The sequence below is a fragment of the Gymnodraco acuticeps genome, unplaced genomic scaffold, assembly GCF_902827175.1.
Source record: "Gymnodraco acuticeps unplaced genomic scaffold, fGymAcu1.1, whole genome shotgun sequence".
Taxonomy (NCBI): domain Eukaryota; kingdom Metazoa; phylum Chordata; class Actinopteri; order Perciformes; family Bathydraconidae; genus Gymnodraco; species Gymnodraco acuticeps.
In genome coordinates, this window is record NW_022990135.1 from 3,204,164 (window position 1) to 3,226,486 (window position 22,323).

At 42.0% G+C, this 22,323-nt stretch overlaps 1 protein-coding gene and 2 long non-coding RNA genes across 5 annotated transcripts in view; 2 read left to right on the plus strand and 1 right to left on the minus strand.

Moving 5' to 3' along the window:
* LOC117546596 (potassium voltage-gated channel subfamily H member 7-like) overlaps window positions 1-22,323 on the minus strand; it is a 57,447-nt gene that overhangs the window by 2,467 nt on the left and 32,657 nt on the right. For 2 of the 3 annotated variants that reach the window (XM_034216870.1, XM_034216868.1), the window contains 9 exons: window positions 18,037-18,268; window positions 17,591-17,758; window positions 17,001-17,200; window positions 15,007-15,259; window positions 13,110-13,309; window positions 12,394-12,478; window positions 10,230-10,484; window positions 1,626-1,770; window positions 68-257 (listed from right to left, as the gene is read on the minus strand). In XM_034216870.1, the coding sequence (XP_034072761.1) occupies window positions 68-257; window positions 1,626-1,770; window positions 10,230-10,484; window positions 12,394-12,478; window positions 13,110-13,309; window positions 15,007-15,259; window positions 17,001-17,200; window positions 17,591-17,758; window positions 18,037-18,268 (1,728 nt within the window). The remainder of the gene's footprint in view (window positions 1-67; window positions 258-1,625; window positions 1,771-10,229; window positions 10,485-12,393; window positions 12,479-13,109; window positions 13,310-15,006; window positions 15,260-17,000; window positions 17,201-17,590; window positions 17,759-18,036; window positions 18,269-22,323) is intronic. The other variant, XM_034216869.1, reaches the window with a different exon arrangement.
* LOC117546670 lies at window positions 167-1,434 on the plus strand. Its single transcript, XR_004569059.1, has 2 exons — window positions 167-291; window positions 734-1,434. It is a non-coding gene; the product is annotated as an uncharacterized LOC117546670 (long non-coding RNA).
* On the plus strand, window positions 2,802-7,871 carry LOC117546665. The gene is made up of 5 exons (XR_004569052.1): window positions 2,802-2,878; window positions 5,388-5,444; window positions 5,953-6,288; window positions 6,432-6,497; window positions 7,366-7,871. It is a non-coding gene; the product is annotated as an uncharacterized LOC117546665 (long non-coding RNA).

A 22,323-nucleotide genomic window follows, 5' to 3' on the forward strand; every position in this document is an offset into this window, starting at 1 on the left:
TACAGACTTTCAATATTTGCAATATATGTGTTTTTTTCCTTAATGTCTTGAATGTGTGGTTTATTACCTGAGGCCGGGGCGGAGCAGGGTCCAGGCTGAACTCCGCCTGCAGGGCCGACACCGGCTGCACCCTGATGGCCGGCCTCTGGTACTCGGGGCTGGAGGTGACGGTGCTGTAGGCGGGGGGCCCGGACGTGGTCTGCCTCTGGAGGAGGTGCAGGATGGCCTGGATGTCTGAGGTCATCTGGGACTCCAGTCTGACAGGAAAACATGGACTCAAATCACAAAAAGGTATGTGGTTCATCACATATGGAGGATTTATTGATGCACCATGCAGTTATGTAAAGGAGCAGTGTGACATCACTCAGAATCAACAAGCATGGTGAGGACTAAAGAATATTTAATATACATCATCAGGTTTTTCATCATATTGGAAAAATGTGACAATGTACATACTGTATGTCTTTGCTAATACTATGGGATGGAGGTGGTGGTGGTGGTCAATACTGATACTAAACACTAGAGGGAGACTCTGCCTCACATGGGGGTTAGTATGGAGGATTATACTAGCATGAGTCTGAAGTATTCACACCCTTTACTTGAGTAACATACATTATGACAAGTTGAATAACTGCAAGTATTTTATCAAAGGAAAAATAACTGAAATATTAGTTACTGCAGCTACAAAACAGGAAAGTAAACAGTAAAGGGAAGTTTGTGTTCTGTTTTGCAGGTACCAGGAAATGGAGCACCTGCACCGTTTCATCACCCGATGCAGAGTTACATCATGGCGTCTCTGAGGGGGTGAATCACCTTTCCTCCACACATTCCTTTTGACAGCAGCACACACAGGATGGAGAGGGAGAGTGGGGGAAGCCTGCCAGGTGGCTGTTTGCTCTTTAGAGGAGAATAAGTAAGTGTCTGCAGCTGTGATGCAGTGCACTGAGTGTGACTGATGGGGGAACTCTCTGAGCCATGTTCCCTCCATCAGTGAACATCATCTCCCCAAACTGTGCAACTCCTCCTCACATGAGGACGTCCACAGTCTGTGCAATGTGTCTGCATCTAGATAGACAGTCTGCCCCCCCCCCCCCCCCCTCCATCTGCACAGAGCAGCAGCAGCAGCCGGGAGTCACAGAGCTGCTCACACACTCTGCATTAACGCCTGCAGCCGCTGTCTGGCCTCAAATGTCTCCATGAGAGCTTCTTCACTTACAGGGAGGAGGGTTCGTCTTCAGAGCTCTGAGCTGAGCTGACTTTGCAAAAAAAAAGAAAGAAAAAGCATGATGGGAACCCAAAGATTCCTTCTGTTCTCGAGAGGTCAGGAACCTCCTCTTTATGGCCATCAAGCATTGAAACATGCTGAGCTTAAAAGTAAAGTTGTACTCATACATGTGCTGGTATTTGTATTTAATAAATCAGTACTTTAATGTGTCTGTGTATTTGTTGGTGCGATAGAGATGTCATAATTAAAGTGTTTGTTGATAGTGATGTATCCTGATATGATATGATTAAAGAAAAAGCCGTTATATAAAAATCCTTATCCTTGGGTGTTTTCTTGTGAAGTGGAGGTATTGTGTTTTCCACCAGCAACATGCTGCCCCCCCCCCCCCCCCCCCCCTCACCTGTTGAGGTGCTGCTGCAGCAGGTCCAGCCGTTGCTCCACCTCTCCGTAGGTGAGGTCTGTGTCGCTGTCCTCCTCCCCCGCTGCCACCTCCCGACACGGGGCGGACTCCTCGACGGGACGCACCCACTCCTCTGTGTGGAGCTCTGGGGGAGAGACATGTTTACACACACACACACACACACACACACACACACACACACACACACACACACACACACACACACACACACACACACACACACACACACACACACACACACACACACACACACACACGGGGGGGGAATGTGTTATTAGAGCATTACCTCAGGGCAGCATCTTCCTGTGTGTTGCCCTAACATCATTAGCTTCACTAAGCACCTCCTGGATCCTCACATCCTACAGAGGAGAACACACATCTGACCCTGGCTGACAGTCACAGCCTCAGTGGGGTTTTGGCCTCCTTTTCAGACACAGTTGGCATTTCCTGTGTGTTGTTCCCTCCGTGCTGTTTATACAAATCAATATCCCTCTGAGCTTTGCTCTGACAGAAATCCTCTTACAGCAATAGCTGATTGATGAAATATAAATATGAAACCACTTTCCCCATCTCAGTGTAATCACACTGGAAGTTGCTCTGTGTGTTTGCACAAGTGAGGATTTTATTGCAAAAATATATACATATATATTTTCCACATACCTATGACTATGGTCTCTATGACCTCTTTTGGCCAAGGAATCCAGATGTGTTGATGTATTTTTTTTAAAGTTGTTTAAATGCAATAATATAATAGACAATACATTCTATAATCCAGTGTCCTGCCAGTTTTTAATGTGTGTGTGTGTGTGTGTGTGTGTGTGTGAGAATGTGTGTGTGTGAATGTGTGTGTGTGACTAGTCCAATGAATCAGAATCAGGTGTATTCATAAACACGGTGATTAAATCGTCAAAAAATGAACTGGTGTATAAGGATTTAAATACACAATATGTGCACGAATGTAAAGTGAAGTAAACTAGCTCTTGCATTAGAGACGCATTTTTTAAGGGTGTTTATTGATTTCTATTTGCAATGGATAGCCCAACTTTGATATACACCATAGGTATACACAGCCCCCCGCTTGTCAGAGACCCTACTTAAACTAGGGTCAGCTGACGTATCGGATGACGCATGCGCAACAGCTCACAACAACTTCGCCAGCTCACGAGATGCACATCAGATGAGAGACTGGAGGGAATAAACAGCGATAACTAGAGTTTCCTGTGATTTAAAAGGTCAGTCAATGGCCAAACGTCCACACAAACTTAACAAATAAGCAAACAAACACATAAGCGAACAAATAAGCAAACAAACAAACAAACACGGTACCGCTGTGTTAGCTTACAGCTATGCTAACGCCGGTACAGCTGCTACAATCCGGCCGAATAAATAAACCGCTCATTGTCAAATTCACCCAAGTCATGGTCACTTTTAAATAATAAAATACTGTGAGAAGTACCATGACATTTCATACTTGTTTTTTAATTGACTGATATTTTCGCTCCTGTAGTTGTCAGTGGGTGAGCACTTCCGGTTAACAGGCTCTGATAATGTACACACATCACTTACATGATTCTCTTAATACATTTTCTCTAGCTTAAACATGGTTTGTCGAGGTATTTAATCCATTTGTGTTGTATGTTTAGCAGCAGATATATACTCTGTCGGCAGTGGTGTTAGGGTGCAGTTTTAATTCATAATGCGCCTATCTTGTAGCTATGATGTGTGTATAGCTCCACCTGGTGGTCACTAACTGTACATGCTATAAGTAGCAATACTACATTTTAAAATTACTTTGTTACTTGTAAAAGTCCTGCATACAAATATACTTAAAGTACCAAAAATGAAAGTACTCATTATATGCATAATGGCCCATTTCAGAATCGTATATTACTGGGTTAGTATTATGATTATTGATGTGTTTTAATTAGGTATGCTCCGACCGATCGGCCGCCGATCAATATCGGCCGATATTCACTCTCTGCCGATCAATCGGTGCTCTCTATAAATGCCGATCGGGAGAGCCGATCACATGACGTAAAATACATGACACTTTTCTCTGTGCGCGGCAAAACAAGCTTGCCAAAATGGCTTTACCAGTCTGGCAGTATTTTAAGGTGTCCGAAAAAGACAATAAAATAGCGGTTTGCAACGTGTGTGAAGCAGAAATCCTGCAGCTCCACCCGCCGTGACGGACCGGTGAGCGGAGCAAAACACACACTAATTAGAGTTAGACCTAACACACTTAGCTATTTGATCTACCTCTGGAACTAGCTAAACTAGTTATACATATATTTATTCTTCACTGTCGGGTCACTCATTACTGGATCAGTGAGCTGCATGAGACGATACTGACAGGCTGTCAGGACTCAGGAGAGAGAGGAAAAGAGAGCGCTTCCGCTAATTTCTCCCGTGTTATTCTCCAAAGTTAATGTAAACTTGAATAATGTACTTCATTTGAATGTAACAATTATGTTGGTTGCTGTTTATGGAAGCGCCAGTGAATGAGCCACATTAACTGAGTTTTAAACATCACTTAAAATGGAAGATCCCCATAGGCCCCGCCCACTCGATCGGATTGGCGATCGGTATCGGCCGATACTGATTCCGGCGATCGGCAATTAGCCCCAAAATTGGCGATCGGAGCATCCCTAGTTTTAATCACAATTGGTCAAGAGGGAGCTCATTGGAATAACTTGATATACTGTTGCTGGATATCTTCACCTATACATATGTAAAGTTTACAAAATTAATGATTTCTATTTGTATGGCTGTCAGTCGATTAAAATAGTTAATCGTGATTTATCGCAAATTAATCGCACATTTTTTATCTGTTCTAAATGCACCTTAGAGGAATATTTTTCAAGTTTGTAATACTCTTATCAACATATGAGTGGACAAATATGCTTTATGCAAATGTTTGTTTATTATCATTGGAACAATGACAAATATTCTCCTGAATATTCTCAGCACAACAACCTGGAACCTCTCTCTCTCTTACACTCTCTCCCAACCCTGTGTACTTACAGACAAGCCTGTTTACAGTTGTCGGCGAAATGCCGCTCCTCTGTCTTCATAACAGTCAAAGCATGAGACTGAAGTTCCCACAGGGGTCAAAACAATGCGCTGTGATGTGCAGTCGACACGTTGGATGCGATCCGAATGATCTCACGCAGCCCCTCGTCCTCCACGATGTTAATGGTCCTGCAAGCTGTAGCCACCGCCACCCATTTAGCTATCGCTGTTGAAAGCTTGCTGCTCGTAGACGCCGTGTCCAGGCGTCTCCCCGGCAAACTTTCAAGCGTGGTCTGCCGCAAGCGAGCGGCATGAGCGGGACTGTCAGCATCAGCTCCTGCCGCAAGTGATTATTAACGCGTTAACTTGACAGCCCTAATATTTTATATTAGCTAATAATCTAAACCTAAAATGTAACTAGTAACCTGTACTTTTTTAAATGACATACTTTGGCATGTATTCTGATATATTGAATATTTGTTTATGACTTTTTAATGACGATTACACTTTCTTTTTTTCAGACAATGGCATTTTGTATCAATCACCTCCATATATATTATTAATATGTATCTATATATATGTATTAATAGTGTACAAAATGTTTCCTTTATCAGTCCTTTAATAACGTTTTTACGAAACCTTTCTTATAACCATGTCATAATGTTTGTTTTTCAAATGGAAATGATTGCAACTTTAAATCCTGAGGACTTTCTTTATCTTGTGTTTCAGCGTTCGGAGGTCTGCAGATGGACTGGTGTTTACAGAGGGAACTATGGAGGAGTTCAGGTTTGTCTCCGTTATTTTATACATATAACTATCACTAAATCACATTGTAGTGAACAATATGTGGGATTTCTATGAGTAACTATGAATTTATTTATTTATGACATACTTGACTATGACATTTGTATGGCTTTTTACCACGATACGTACGATACAATATATCTTTGCATTAAATAATATGATGTTATTTTTGAGATATTTCGACATTTTATTCATAATACTATTAATCTACTTTTTGTATGTTCATTTTGACTTACTATACAACTTGTTTCAACTTGTCGCCTTTTTTCTGATATTTTCAAAATTGTCTCCTTTTAAAATGTTCTTCTGATACTATACTATGTTGTTTATTATTAACATTTTTCATCATATTATATTATTAGTTTGTATGATATTTCTGACGTACTATGCTATGTTTTCTTTTCATATTTTCGAAGTTATACTATTTCGTTTTTTCTGACATTTTCAATCTACTGACTTCATGGTGTCTTTTCTTCTTTTCTCCCCACAGGACTGCGAGGACATTCATCTCACATCAATGAAGACGGTGGCTTCTTGAGTTTCTGAAGAACTTACGGTACTATACTTTGACTTTTTATGATATTTCCAACATAGTCATAGTATACTATGCTATTTGTATTTACATTTTCGACATATTATGTCGTTTTTTTTGCATATTTTCGACACACTATACTTTTTTGTTTTTTTGCATTTTATACATTATAGATATTTTCATTCTACTAAACTGACTTCATGGTGTCTTTTTCTTCTTTTCCCGGAACACCGAGTGCAAGTACATCTGACATCAACGAAGACGGTGGCTTCTGGAGATCCTGAAGAACTTACGGTACTATACTATGACCATTTCTGATATTTCCAAAATACTACACTATGACTATTTTCCAACATAGTCATAGTATACTATGCTATTTGTATTTACATTTTCAACATACTGACTTCATGGTGTCTTTTCTTCTTTTCTCCCCACAGGACTGCGAGGACATTCATCTGACATCAATGAAGACGGTGGCTTCCTGAGTTTCTGAAGAACTTACGGTACTATACTTTGACTTTTTAGGATATTTTCGACATACTATACTATGTTGTTTTTGTTCATTTTTTTCGAAACATACTATGCTACGCCTTATTTCGACACAAAATACAATGTTATTTTTATGCATTTCTTCGACATTCTATACTATGTCGTTTTTTCTGATATTTTCAACATACTGACTTCATGGTGTCTTTTCTTCTTTTCTCCCCACAGGACTGCGAGGACACTCATCTGACATCAACGAAGACGTGGCTTCCTGAGTTTCTGAAGAACTTACGGTACTATACTTTGACTTTTTAGGATATTTTCGACATACTGTACGATGTTTTCTTTTAGCATTTCTCCAACATTGGTTAGGGTTAGGGTTATGACTTTTTTGACTTTTCAGTCATCGTCATCGACATACTATACGACGCCTTGTGTCTACGCACTACACCGTGCCTTATTTCCACATCAAATACGATGTTTTCTCCGACATTGGTTAGGGTTAGGGTTAGGGTTATGACTTCTTTGTCATTTTTTCCAACATGCTATATTATGACTTTTCGGTCATTTTTAACAAAATAAAATACCACGCCTGGTATCCACACACTATACCGTGCCTTATTATGGCATCACATATATTTTTTAATTATTTTGTTGCATTTCTCCCAAAAAATCGACATACTATACTATGTCGTTTCTACTTTTTAGAATTTTTTAGAAATGCTATATTATTACTTTTCTGTCATCGTTATCGACATACTATACTACGCCTTGTGTCTACGCACTACACCGTGCCTTATTTCCACATCAAATACGATGTTTTCATGGGTTAGGGTTAGCTATACTGACTTCATGGTGTCTTTTTCTTCTTTTCTTCCCACAGAGAGTGAAGAGACAATCCCCCCTCCCGCCACGCCATCAATTAAGACCCCGGCTGCCTATGTTTCTGAAAAAGTTGTGGACGTTTTCAGCCTTGGGGAAGTATAGCAGACTTAGCAGCCTGAGGGACGTATAGCAGACTTAACAGACTATCGATGTGGCTGCAGTGAGAGCACACAGCCACTTAGCAGACTTAGCCGACTTGGGGCGGTGGCTGGGGTGCCGAGCGGGCCCCCCCCAGCCACGTCAGCCCCCCCCGACTTAGCAGACTTAGCAGGCCTACTGACTTAGCAGACTATCGGCAGTGACTGCAGGCCCCTGCACAGGAGTGCAGTGAGAGCCGGCAGCCACCTATCGGCCGCTTATTAGACTTAGCAGACTTGGGGACGTTTAGCAGACTTGGGGACGTTTAGCAGACTTGGGGACGTTTAGCAGACTTGGGGAAAAGGCTGCACTGCTATGTATGAATAAAATGAATAAATGTGAATTAAAAAAAAGTTTCTCAAAATACATTTGTCTCCTTTCTTCATTTACAGTTCCCAAGATAGTATCCTATTCACTACTCTCTTACTTCCTAACCCCCCTTTCTTCTATTCCCTTAATTAGCATCCCATTAACCCCTTATCCTTATCCATCTACTCTCTGCATCGTATTAGGCTCGAACCTGTAACCTCTGGTCTACCAACCACCCTTCTATCTCCTTGAGCTATGAGACCTGATGACAGTTTTCTGCTGTTACTTGTATTTGAGTTCTTCATCAAGGGAAAGACACATTAAAACTCTACATGGCACAAGACTCAAACTCCTGGGATCTTTAAACTCAGTGGACCACCCGAGGTTTGAACTCATGTTCTCTTGTCTCCAAGACAGGTTCTTATCACAGTGAGCCATACGACCTGACACAGTTAGATGTTCCCTGGCCTATCTGAGATTTTCACCTCAGGTTTGGACCTTAAAATACACAGCCCAAGCACCTCTTATTTGACCTGAGACATTATTGTTTCGTAGAGCTTATGTCTTGTTCATTTGGGTTCGTGGACCTTAAAGATGACTGGACCTGAAGAGCCTTGAACCGGCAACCTTCTGTCTCACCGTCAGTCTTCTAGCGCTCTGAGCCATTTGACCTGACACAGTATGAGAAGGTTTTGAAGTGCTTTTGCCTTTTTATTTGGGATGATGGACTTTAAGAAACAATGCACCTCTCAAGGATCGAACTAACAACCTTTAGCTTTCGGGGCAATGTTGTATCTCTCTGAGCCATTTCTTCTGGCTCTTCTTCGTTTCATTTTCTAATCTAATTCTTCACTTTGGGTGTTAGCTTTCAAAAATCACTGCACCTCACGAGGATCGAACCTAAGACGTTGGAGTTGGTGAACAGTTGTCTATCACTCAGAGCTATTTGAGCTGTGAAGCCTTCTATCGTTTGGGAGGAGTTGGGAAAAAATAAAATGTAAAAAAGTTAAACAAATAGAATTTCAAAAAAAGACACTGCACTCATGCAAATAATAAGGATTGAACTCGGGTCCTCTTGTCTTCAGACCTTTATCATATCACTTTGAGCTATGTGACTTCAGATATTTTTTCAGTCTCATTTTAAAATAATTCTTCAAGGTTGGATGTTGGACTTCAAGAAATCAACGAGGTGTTAAGCTGTCGTTTTGTACAGCTTGTGAAAGAAAGAACAGGTGCAAAAAATGTCAGAGTATAGTATGTCCGAAATAATTGAGTATATTCTTAAATATACAGTGATAAATGGACTTGTTTGCCATACGTCAGACTGTGGAAACGCAGACGTGTGTTAGCTCGACAAGAAGCAGCAGACAGTGGGTGAGAGTGAGGATTTCTCGCAGAGCTTGTCGGGGATCTCCCTCCCAGATGCAGCTCTTTGTGAGGGCCGCTCAGTGAAGCCTGCAGTAAACGCTGAAATCCACAGGAGGCTTTCATCCCTACTGCTGTGTTTCATTTTCATCTGAATAAATAATAACCACTTATCTCTCAGATTTCCTTAAAAAGATTACAATCTGACATCATGCCAACATCATGATTTAACCTCCTGTAAATCCTTTATTTGGTCATGACCTACGATGAAAAGGGGTGACCCTGGATATAATCCTCTTATGTTTTACTACTGAGTGGGTTTTAGGTTTCACCATAATGACTCATAATCCCTGTGTGGATTTTTAATAGGTGTGACATTCCTCTGCTGGGGCTAAGGGGATTTTTTTCTAAATTAAATTCTGAACCAATTACCATTCTGCATTACAACTTTAGAGGACAAGCAAGCAAGAAAATCATCATCTGTTTAAACAAGACAGTGATTCGCTTAACATGCAACCTTTCCCCCTGGAATCACCACTGGACTGCACTTACACAGTTTAACAGCCTGACTTTGGAGGGCTACCTAAGTGCACAGAACAACCAACACACCAACACACATGTTAAGACCGCGCAGGATACACTGGTGCATCCTCGAAATTTCCCGCAACGAAGGATTCAGTCCTCGGTAGAATTCCAAGGATCCTGGACAATGGAACAGTCCTTCGGCGGGATTCGATGACGTAGTATCCTTGAAATAGTGGCTCTGGAGGAGCCTTCCTCGATATTGAGAAACACCCTCTGTTCACCTGGAGCCCTTATTTGTTCCTGCCCTACCCCTGTATAATAAAATACTATAGATGGACTCAAAATGGTCTCCTTCGTATTAATAGCTGGAAATCCTTTCTTTTTTGTGTTTGGGTGAAAATAGGATAAACATTGTATTAGAATGACAGGGAAATACAAATACTTTTGAAGCTGCTTCCTTCTCCCAAAAATAAACCTGTGGATAAAAAATAAAAGTAAGAAAATACGGCGGATGTTTTTATCATCACCTTTATACGCCTGGGTCTGCGTGTTGTCTGCAGCCTGTGCTTCTGCACTCAGCCCTCCGAGGGCCGCGCTGTGGTCCCTAACCACCGGGTAGCCCAGTACACCAGAACACAAGGGCCTCTGCTCCTCCTCTTCCTCCCTGCCTTCCTCGTCCTCCCCGGCGGACTCTCTCCTCTCCCCGGCTGCTGGGGGGGCGTAGATCTTCCTCCCTTGCTTGGTGTCGCAGTAGGTGGCTGCTGGCTCCTTGTTGTGGGAGCCTACGGGGAGAATTGATAATCAGGAAATCTGCTGGGGGAACAGTGACTCTGCTGGGACTTCCTCTGGGAGGGCACTTTAGTCTCATTACCTTCCGACAACAGGTAGCTATAGTTCTGCTTCAGGGTTGAACTGCGGACAAACAATGTTAAACGCAGATCTATTAAACTACTTAGAATGAATCCTGTCGCTCTAAATGTGTTTTTACAAGTATGATGCTCAGTAAATGCATAATGATCTGACATCTTCACAGCTGATGGATGGATCTGCAGGCTGCTGGACTGTGAAATGGACTGTTAGGTACATTCTCCATCTGGGAGATGGTGCTACTGTATTCAGACGGACTGTAACCATGGTGACCAATTGGATTTTCCTGAATCGAAGCCGAACTGCTGAGTGGAGGCTCTGTCTCCACGTCCAAAATCTCCAGGCAGTTACAAGTCGAATTAACCTCGAACACACTGTACACACACTGCTTTACAGATACTGTGTTCTTTAAAACTGCAGGGACGCTGTTGTGTTATCTATAGTAGAACTTGTCTGAAGAATACACAGGGGCTCAAAAAGCAGGGGTCATTTTGAAATAAGGAGCCTTATAAACAACATGTATGGAAGTAAAGCCATCTCATTTCCAGCACCAAATAATTATGTATTTTAGCCTCTGAATTTAATTGTTCAAACTTTCAACAACACATATATTTGTCAATATTCATGAATTCAGAATCAAAACTTCACATTAGAAAATATAATAAATACATTCCATGTATAAATATATTCAAGTTTATCAAATGTTATTAGATAGTTGCATGTTTTGGGGTTGGATTGTATGAATTGAGTACCAGCAGGAAGCAACACTGTGTACTGCTGTGAATGGGGGCAGCATAAAACATATTTTAAACATCCTAAGGAAAGGAAAACAAATATTCGGTTTAAAGTATGCTATATAAAGAATATTTGACCACTTTACCTTGCAGTCAGACAGCCCTTTATGACAGGGAACTAAAACTCTGAACTCTCCAAAGCCACCAGTCTCCTTTGTCAAAACACATCATTTGACTTCCTGTCCACCTCCAAACTGATGGTGTACCATTAACTGAAGGTAATACATTGATGTATGTTCACTTAAAAGAAAGAAATAATGCTACTTTGGTGTACTTTTTTCACTTTAATCTGCACTGTACTGTTGCTGCTGTAATGCCATAATTCCCTCTTTAGAATCTATACGTTAAAATGAGTGATTCTTACAGTTAGTGTCCACAGCTGCTTCACACTCCTTCAGGTTATTACATCCCTGCAGCCTCTGACTCATGTGTTGATGAATCTGCAGCCTCTGATTGGAGAAATGCCTCCACAGAGCACAGGGCCATTATGCACAGCTGTCCACAGGGTTTACTTTCATTAACTCAGGTGCAAACCACACCAGGCTCCTGTAGCAGGACCATAAATCAACATCTTGAGTGTCATGTAGATGATTGTTCTAACGCATCCAATCCAACTTACAATCAAACCTGATTTCATGTTTGATTTCTAAAATGTGTTGGAAGACATCCCAGATACAATCACAGCATTGGAGTCTTAACAGAGGTAAACTGTTTTTACTGTTTGTTTATTGTAAAACACAACATGGATGAATACATTTGACTTTATATCATTTAACCTGTGTTTATGCCGAAGAGCAAGTATTACAAAAAAATATGTATGATCAAATGTATTTTATAATATTGTGTGCAACCATACACAGTTAACAAATAATACGATTTAGCATTGTTGTTTACCTTTAAGTATTATTTAATTGATTTAAAAAGTAAAACTGCTATTTACTTTAGTCAATTAGTTATTATTTGACCATGTATTAATGAGAGTTATTACAAAGTGTTACCCAGGAGGAGTGATGTTGATTCTCAGGCTCACCTGTGGAGCTTTTCCTCTTGTAGGACACTCGTCTCCGACACTCGTTGTCCTCCATATTAGAGTTAGCTGCTTGGAGGCCTGTCGCCTGTAAAGGGACAATGTCTGATCAGGAGCACGTTAAATATAACGACACATACTTATGCACATGTGTAGGGACGTAAATATATGTTCTGTGTCTGCATAGGGAAATAAATAACTAGCCAAAGTCACCTCTACTCCTACTCCTACAATAACAACCTAACAGACTTGAATGTGCCACACCTTCTTCATTTAACATTTGCTAGTAAGGAACACAAACTGCTTCCACGTTTGTTGGAGCACCATCCTGTTTTTAATTAATCCTACCAGAAGCTTCTCCTATGCCTGCCTGTCTACTTTACACTCAATAAATAACGCAAAGTGAACTCCTCGCTCCGTTTTTAAAGATAATTAAAACATCTGACAAATGTGTGTTCATGTTCATGCCTCAGGCCTAACACATCCTTCCACTTCACCCATTTCATCATAATTGTGCTTTCCTTCCCACGACCATAAAGAGAATGATTAAGAAAGCCTTTCATCCAATTGAAATGGACATGGCAGAGATATGGTACATGGAAATGATTGTTTAATTACAGTCAATTGCAAAGATTGATTTGACATAAAAGCCTCCAATCCACTTCACTGCCTCCTTGAGGGTTATAATCAGAGACAAGAATTGACCCCCATGCTATAACCTTTTCATCACGGAGGTCAAAGGTCAGCTCCAGGTTTTTGAGGAATTGGTCTGCGAACTCTGGATACATGTCGAGCACCTCCAGGATCTCCTCCCTCTGGATGGTGTGGAGGTCGCAGTAGCTCAGCGCCCGCACGTCTGCACAGGATTTCCCCGACTTGGAGAACAGATGGATCATCTCGCCAAAAATGTCGTTCTTACCTGGGGGGGGGGGGGGGGGGTTAGCAAAAAAAAAGTGATAATCATATAGAGGTTGCAGTGATGTAATTTTGTAGGCCGACCCAAAAAGCAATGTTTTTTGTCAAATGGATTTTGGAAACTTGCAGAAAATAAGCTGGACTCAATCCTGCCCTAAGCTCTTCTCTCTTCTCCGTCTATTCTTCGCTTCTTAAGTAACAACACCTATAGTTGCTAGGAGATGATGTAGTTGGACAGTATGTAGGACAGTATTTGATGACCTATAAGGAGACGCGACACCTGGCAGAGGAGCGTGAGTATGTTAAAGAGGCTAAAGGGCTTCACAGTCATCTAAAAAAGGATTTACACAATGTCTCCGCATGGAAGTCACACAGGCCAAACATTCCTGCCTCTGTTTAGTGTGTAATGACCTACATGGAATGGCCACGGGGTGTACAGTGCGTGCTGGAGTGCAGTATCTGTCAGGTCGGGGATCATCTATCCAACAAAGTATTTTCTACTCTTTAATACTGACCACTTTGGCGTTTCATAAAGAACGGCTCTGCATATAAATACATATTTGATCAGGTCTTATAAATTAGGAAATCTTCACACACTGCTATGTATTTAGATAGTTGGCATAGGGTCACGATTATCATGCTCAAAGCTTTGTCACATGTAATACTTACTACAACTGGAGTATTGGCACGCTAGTGTGACAATTGAATAATGAGCATTTCCATTGTTGTACTACAGAAAATGTGCAGAGTGAGGTGTGACCTACAACTTCCACAGCTACTCGATCATCATGACCCTTATGTCACGGCTTTTTGCCAAACCTTATTGGCTGTCATTAAAAGGAAACTAATGAATGAAAGGCTTGGAAATAATTTCCTGCAGGCTGCGGAAAGGTGGACGCGTTTTGATTTTCACACATTTTGATATTCATTGGCACCTGTTCTCAACCACTGCATCCCACCACAGTGACAACCATGTGACACCCTCACGTACTTCCTCTCTCCCTCTGCCACTCCACTTTAACTCTCTTTTCTTCTCTCCGCCGACAGCTCTCCATCCCTCCCTGCTTCTATCACCATCCATCTCTATTTGAAAGCAATCATGCTATCTCTTTTTTCCTCCACACAGATCCTCTGTTCCCCTCGCGCCACCATGTGTCCTCCCCCACTCTTCCCTGTCCTCTCCCTTCATCTGAGGCACGACTGTGAGGCGGCAAGCAATCGCAGTGTTCTTTGAAGTGACTTATTACAACATACCCACTAGGGATCGCAGCTTCCAACTATCATAGCACAACGGAGCCATCTTCATTTTGTTGGCACATCTTGGTCGGCTCTAATGGAGGTGAGTCCAGGCAAAGCTAGCCAGGCTCATGAAAGGACTTCTGTGTTGTTAGTGGAAGGGCTTTTGAGTAACGTACTGGCTGGGCTAATTAGAAGTGTGTCTGTGTATAGGATTGCTGAATGAATGTCACTTAGTTTATTCATTACTCAGCATTGGTATTCCTTCCATCCTGCAGACTGACAAACTGCTGGATGCTTTTTGAAATATCTGTGTGTACCAAGAATACCTAGCTTACAGTAGCTGAATTCACAGATGTATGCTAGATATAATGCCAGGGCCAAAAGGCATGGACACACGTATTAATTAGACAGAAGAAAACATACTAACTACTGAGTCATAGTGAAAGTGTACAGAAGACCCACCTAGGATGGCCACCACAACGTCATCTTTGAGGATTTCGATGGAGCCGCGGGACACAAAGTAAAGCGCAGTAAGCACATCTCCACTGTGGACAAGGGTGTCTCCAGGGGGGGCATGGGTGGTCTTGAACCTCATGGCCAGGGCCCGGAGGCAGCCCTTTGTGGCTCCGTGGAACGCCTTACAGCCCTCCAGGAGGTTCTTGTTGAGGTGGAGGCAGATATCGGCCTGCAGGCACTCTGGGAAACCCTTCAGGACCTGTGGGTGAAACACGGTCGAAGCGGACACGGTTATGTCATGTGGAAGAAGATATTATTCTTAAGAAAACGTCTTTAAAAGCTTTGGTGCGCAGGGATTTATAATGTGTGTTGAATTGTGGTTTTGGGGTGAAGTTGCAGGTCAAATCTTTCCAGAGAAATTTGATACAATTGCCACTTGTGTTCTTTCCTTCTTCTCAAAACCTAACATACACTGCAGGGGAAACAGTCTTTCAACACAGTATGGTATGTGTAAAACCAAAAGGCAACACTATTCAATCTTGTCTCAAATAATGAATATTGAAAAAAACCTCAATACTCTGACCCATGATCCGGTATTGGTTAACAAACAGAAATAATAAATGTTCCAAGTTAGCCAAGGAGTACCTCAAGATATTTTTGAAGGATTATTGCCAGGTGTTATTTAATTTGATTAATTCTGACCTTAATCTTGAAACTCAACATTTCTTTAAATGTTAAGATTTAAAAAACAATTCACATGTGGCTCTAATCATCTTCTATATAAAATGAATCTATTTCTATACATTTTGTTTTTTGTGAGGATATCAAAATAGACTTATAATACACTTAACCCTTTAAGACAAGGATACAGTGACCCCTGACAAAACAGCTAATGATCCCCGGACAACGAGAACTGACTGAAAAGGACACTTTCTTTACAAACTTTAACACCATAACAGACACTGATAGGTGAGGAGAGGGGCTTCGAGGACACATAAGGGATATCCAAAACACAAAACACAATATCTTTTTCATTTACACATGAAATACAATGCGCTCGTGACAAGAGAACAGAAAAACAAATGTCGCCTCAACTGTTTCTCTGGCTCGGACAGGCTTTTACTGTATTTCAAAAACAAAATTACGGTAGATTTGGAAAGGAAAGACTGAACAACATTTGGCAAGCGCAGGTGCCACCGCGGAGCATGCCGCCAAGCCTCCCACAGTGGGAGGGAAGGCTGGCAGCGCCCGGCGAGGCTGTGCCCACTCTCACAGGCGTGATTCACTCTGTCTCTGGTACCAGATGAATATCATGGGGTTGTGTTTGAATACATGCAAAGGGGACCTCGAGGCAAGCCACGTGCATGTCTACCGACAATAATGTGGCCTGTGTGGAACTTTAGTGTGTTGTCTGCAGCATGCAAACGTTGATACTGTCAATCTATGATGCAGGCTCACAGCTACTGTTTACAGTATGTGTTAATGTACAGATAACACACTGAGGGAACAATTACATGCGTGTTGGGACAATAAATACTAATATTAACACTGTAATGCTATGTTTTTTTTCTAAAAATGTAACATTTGAATACTAGTATCAAACACAGCCAGATGAGCTAGAGGAACACTCATTTCAACATTAGTTGTGTTAACACATGTACCTCCTGCTCTTACCAGAGTGGTGGGGTCATTCCATTAGACATGAGGCAGACATGGAAAAGACAAACTTATATAAGTACCTTGAACAGTATCATGATGAGCATAGTCACTGTAGCAGTAACTGGGGCTAAGGCTGAACAGTATAATCATGATGAATCATCTCACTATGTCAGTGACATAGCGGGATTGCTTCACGATGGGCTAAAAGCATTTTCCGACAAGATATTGGACACTCGTGATATTGGAAAGAGAGAAGAAGCAGCAGAAGAAAGGAACAACACATTATAATGTGTTACCATAGTGAAAATGCTAAGTAAAAGGCAAACACAGTCCTCTCATACCATGTTCATGTCGATGCCGTTGGTGTATGTCCAGGCGTGTTGGAAGTACTCCTCCAGCCTCTGCCTCAGGGGGTTTGGGATCTGGTGGAAGCGGATGAATTCTTTGACGCGTAGCATCTGCAGGTGATACCTGGCCGTACCTGAGTACAACCTCTGGATGATGGCGGACACGTTCCCAAAGATGCTGGCGTACATTAGAGCTGGGAGAGAAGCCATACAGGTGACGGTTGAGCTGGTGGCTAAAGATGCACATACAGTTGCCCCTACTTCCTCTCTTAATACCGCACAAACCATGTTCCTGCTGCCACATGACTTCCTGTGTGTAACATTATCTCAAGGAAAGACCTACCTGGTGTTATGTAAAAGTTTTCACGCACTGGGAATGCAATACATATTACCGGGGGGGATGGTAGTACATTTAAAACACACCTTAAGCCTAGCCCTAAGCCCTATTTTCAAAATGATCATGTTTAATTTTTGCGTATTTAGCTACAAAAATGACAGTTTGAGGCTTCCTCAATAAAACCCTAATTCCAGGGGGGTTCTGTTCAAACAGGATTAAAATGTACTGGGACTCAGCTGTCACTCACATCCGATGAGCATGACGCAGATGGAGAAGATCTTCTCAGAGTTGGTGTTGGGGGAGACGTTCCCAAAGCCCACGCTTGTCAGACTGCTGAAGGTGAAGTAGAGAGCGGTGACGTACTTATCTTTGATGGAGGGGCCTGAGCTGGGGTCACTGTAGTTGTATTTCTTCCCTACAATAAGGAAAATTAAACAGTACATACACATTTGTTTTTGACAGCAAAAGTGACATTACATTTGAATGATAAGAGACAAACTTTCCAAAAAATTATAAATTAATATCTGAAAATAATAACCTTTCTTCTTTCTCATTATAATGAGTAACAGGATCTTTCTTTTTCATCACAAAGCCACGTTTTCATCATATTATTTATTTCCTTTACTGGTGGAAATGAGCCTCTGTACTTCTAACCCACTTAGTTTCAAATTCAAACAAAACAAGGAAGTTCACCTATGGACACCCCCAGGTTGTCCAGCCAGCCAATCTTGTGCTCCAGGTAAGGCTTCTCCACGTTTCCAATGGCGTACCAGATGCAGGCCAGCCAATGGGCGATGAGGGCAAAGATGCACATGAGCAGCATGAGCACGGCAGCTCCGTACTCTGAGTACCGGTCCAGCTTACGCGCCACTCGCACCAGCCGCAGGAGGCGGGCCGTCTTTAGCAGGCCGATCAGAGTGGTGGTCTGCGGGTGAGAAGCATAGAAGTTCAGGATTTAGTTTTAAAGAGTCAATGTGCTAATATGTGTGTTGTCCCGCAGGCTTTTTGGCCCTCTTGCCCACCATACCTACACAAAGGGTTTTTGGATTGTGGGCTTTTCCTCGCCTACTTATGTGTAGGACTCATACATCTGTTTACAGTCTACATATTCAGGTATTCATTTATTATAACTATAGTATAGACTGTATTTCATTCCACTCAATCAGAAGTTATATCCAGTCAATCCTTACATCAATTCATAAATCTTCACTCTGTGCAAGACACTGCCTTATACAGTTTAAGATAGAACACAGGGTGCATATTTCAAGGGCTAAACTGTCCAGCTTCTTCCCAGATGTGAACCCTACTTGCGATAAATGTAAAAACAATGTTGCTACCCTCTTTCATATGGACTGGCTATGCCCCCGCCTACAGGAATTCTGGGGAGACGTTCTCCTTACCTTGTCCAACATCCTAAATCAAAAACTAGACCCGGACCCCCTGGTAGCTATGTTTGGTACAACCACTGACACCCTCGGAACGACGCATGATTGCCTTTTCCTTGCTTCTGGCCAGACGTGCAATTCTACTTAAATGGAAGGACGCTGCCCCGCCCACATGCAATCAATGGCTTCGGGACATAATGTCCTGCCTTAACTTAGAAAAGCTGCGCTTCTCAATCAGAGGCTCTGATGAGAAATTCTAAAAGACCTGGGGTCCCTTTTTGGCTTACTTTAATAAGACCACAGTAACTTGATGTGGTTACTTGGCCCTTGACATGAAAACAGTGTGACTCTATTGTAATATACAATAACATATAGTAACTATATTCTCTACTCTGGACAATGTGCTATATAATTAGTTTGATCATCCACTGGAACGGGGAGGGATGGGGAGGGATGGGGAGGGATGGGGAGGGATGGGCCATCTCCGGCATAATTATTTGTTCACAATACTTTGCTGAAATTTTTTTTTTTTATAAAATGTCTTCACTTTTTGTATTTAATGCTACATGTTTGCACAACTCACTGCATTGTGATACTGTTTTGGCCCATCTGTGGGATTTGAACAAGAAAATTAGCCATATTGTGAAAAGAAAAGAAGTTATATCCAGTCAACATGTGTTAATGTGACAGTTTTGTTGTCCCATTAAGGCAAATTCCAACTTTTGAAACGAGACCAGGGAGTTGTGGTGCGTTATCAACATGTGTGCGACAGTAAGTGTCACTTCACACTGATACCACCCTTTCCCAGCTATCAAAGTGAACAAGTTGTTTGTCTCCTCTCGGTGTCAAGAGTTGGGGTCAGGGTCGGCTCAGCTTAGAGATTCAGAAACATGTGTAGTTTAGGAATGCTTAATCTCATTCACACACCACCAAGACTAGACAGTGGATCATTCCTGCTGCTGTGGACACATCTTCATGGTCTCAGCGTTCCTCAGTGTCAACACAACTTCCCTGAATAGGACATGTCTGCAAAAACACACTTATTTGGCTGATGATGAAGCCAAATTAGTCATCAAAACATTCATATCAGCAGATGGAACTTTTGTCAAAGCCTTGAACATAGTAGGAATAGATGAAAGTATTGTATTGTATTCACTCATACAAAAACAGATTTGCATGCGTACATTAAAACGTCTACACACAATGCCTTCTGATGCGTTTAATTTAAAGCACTTTAATCCTCCCGTCTCAAATTTCTAGCCTGACTAAATGACTGCACAGACTTTGGGAGGGGAGTTTTTGAGAGGGGGGGGCATTCAGCCATGACACAAGTCCTGATCCATTAGCGTGGTGCAATCTGTAAACACAATACGTGGGGATGCTAATAGGTCCTACACTCCCTGTCGCGGCTGACAATTATCCTAATATCCTCGGGGACAATTATCACCCGCTGTTTCCTGTAGTAGCTGTACTATGTCACGTCTATATCACCGTTCCAAAAAGTTATTGCCGGTCAACGCGGCATTTTTCAAAGTTCAGGATCAAGAACTTTCTGATTAATTAATTGTTTTCAAATGATCTAAACTTTTTGCACAGATTTAGTTCCATACCTGTCTGGCTCTTAATATTTTAATTAAGTTTGTGATGTCGCAGGCTTGAAATCAAGCGCTCCTTTAATTCTGGGCTGAGCACAGGCTACCTTGGCCCCTTTGACCCGCTAGGGCAGTGGTTCTCAAACTTTTTCGGTCAGGCCCCCCCTTTGGAGAAAAAAAAAAGTCGGGCCCCCCCAACACAAATAGTCAGGCTCAGTGGCGGCGCCAGAGATTTCTTTTGGGGGTGCTGTGGGGTAGCTTGACCTTTCATAGAGCGTGCTCAAACATTTAGGGTTTCCCATTAATGTACCGGGCTACAGTGGAATGTTCTACTGCAACACTCTCCACGCACATACACTATGTACCCGCGACTGTTACAATGAAGGCTCGATATCAAGTCTCGGCATATAGGTGTAAGCAGGGGTAAAGTGCTATTTTTATAGGTGGTGTGTGGACCTCACATAGGGGGGTCCGGGGGCATGCTCCCCCGGGAAGATTTTTAAATATTGAAGTTGAAAGCATCAAGCTGGTGCACTTTGAGAGCAAAATGAAGAGCTCTATGGATACATCTCTCAACACCCAGATGAAACAGAATTGTAAACAGATTTACTATTTCTTTATGGATATTTTACAAATCACTCTTTTAAACTTTATTCTTGTTTTACTGTCATATAGTATTTCATAGCTGTTTTTCATGTATTCTCTTATTTTTTTATAACTATAATGATCATATAAACGTGTGCCTCGTTCCACACACACACACACACACACACACACACACACACACACACACACACACACACACACACACACACACACACACACACACACACACACACACACACACACACACACACACACACACACACACACACACACACACACACACACACACACACACACACACACACACACACACACACACACAGAGCCGAGCTTTAATGAAACACAGAGACCCAGACGTAATAGTACTGTATCATATTATTTTCGAATCAATAATCTTTCAAAATATGATTTTTTTTTTTTTTTATAATCTTTTTTTTTTTTTTAAATAACCATTTTTCCTCCTGGTCTCTCGCGCCCCCCCTGTCATGCCTCTGCGCCCCCCACTTTGAGAACCACTGCGCTAGGGATACATTTAGCTAAAATCATTCATTAGAAATGCAAAGAAATGCAAGCCTCCATAACCGCTGAGCACTGTCCTCACAACAATGGGGGAATTAATTTCACCCGACATTTTGACTGGAGAGATTTAAATGTGTCTGAATTCAACAGATTTTTCGATCAACAAAAACACTGATCTAAACGTCCTGATGTTTTTCTCATATACAGGTGAGAGTGAATGTAGAGTACTGGCTTATTCAAAGTATATTCATTTATACCAGGACGGCGGCCAGTGCAGTTTGATTCATGAGGGAAAGTGTGTCTCCATCATGGTGAGGGAGTGTGCTGTATCTGCTTCTGACGGGTCCATTAATGAGCCTCCGTCCTCCCAATCTCACCCCTAAATCACCGCCATCACTCACTGCTGCAGAGCATCCGGCCAACTGAGAGAGCAGTGCATGAATCATACATAGGAGCAGATGAGTCCTGAATTATCCATCATCAGTGAGCGGGCAGTGCCTTAGGTGTAGTGCTGCTGCCTGTCTGGGCGACCTGCACGCAGCGCATGATGTGGCCCACACAGACTAATGTCGATTCAAATCTGAGTTTACAGTAAATCGGAGGCGTTTGGGGATGAGGAGCCGAGCTAAAGCTCCCGTTAGCGAGCAGCTGTATCAAACACATCCTCCCAATATCACTCTGGCCATCTGCCACTGCGGCTTCACACACTCGCCTGGCCACTTTAAAACAAACAGCCAAAGTTATGATTCAGCCTTTCACTCTGTATGCAGACACAATAAGTTTAATTAATCCTAGTTAATGCAATGTCCAAATCGAAAGTAGTGCAATATTTGGTAAAGGAAAATAATGTAATATTAACTGTATGAAGTATTGTGGTG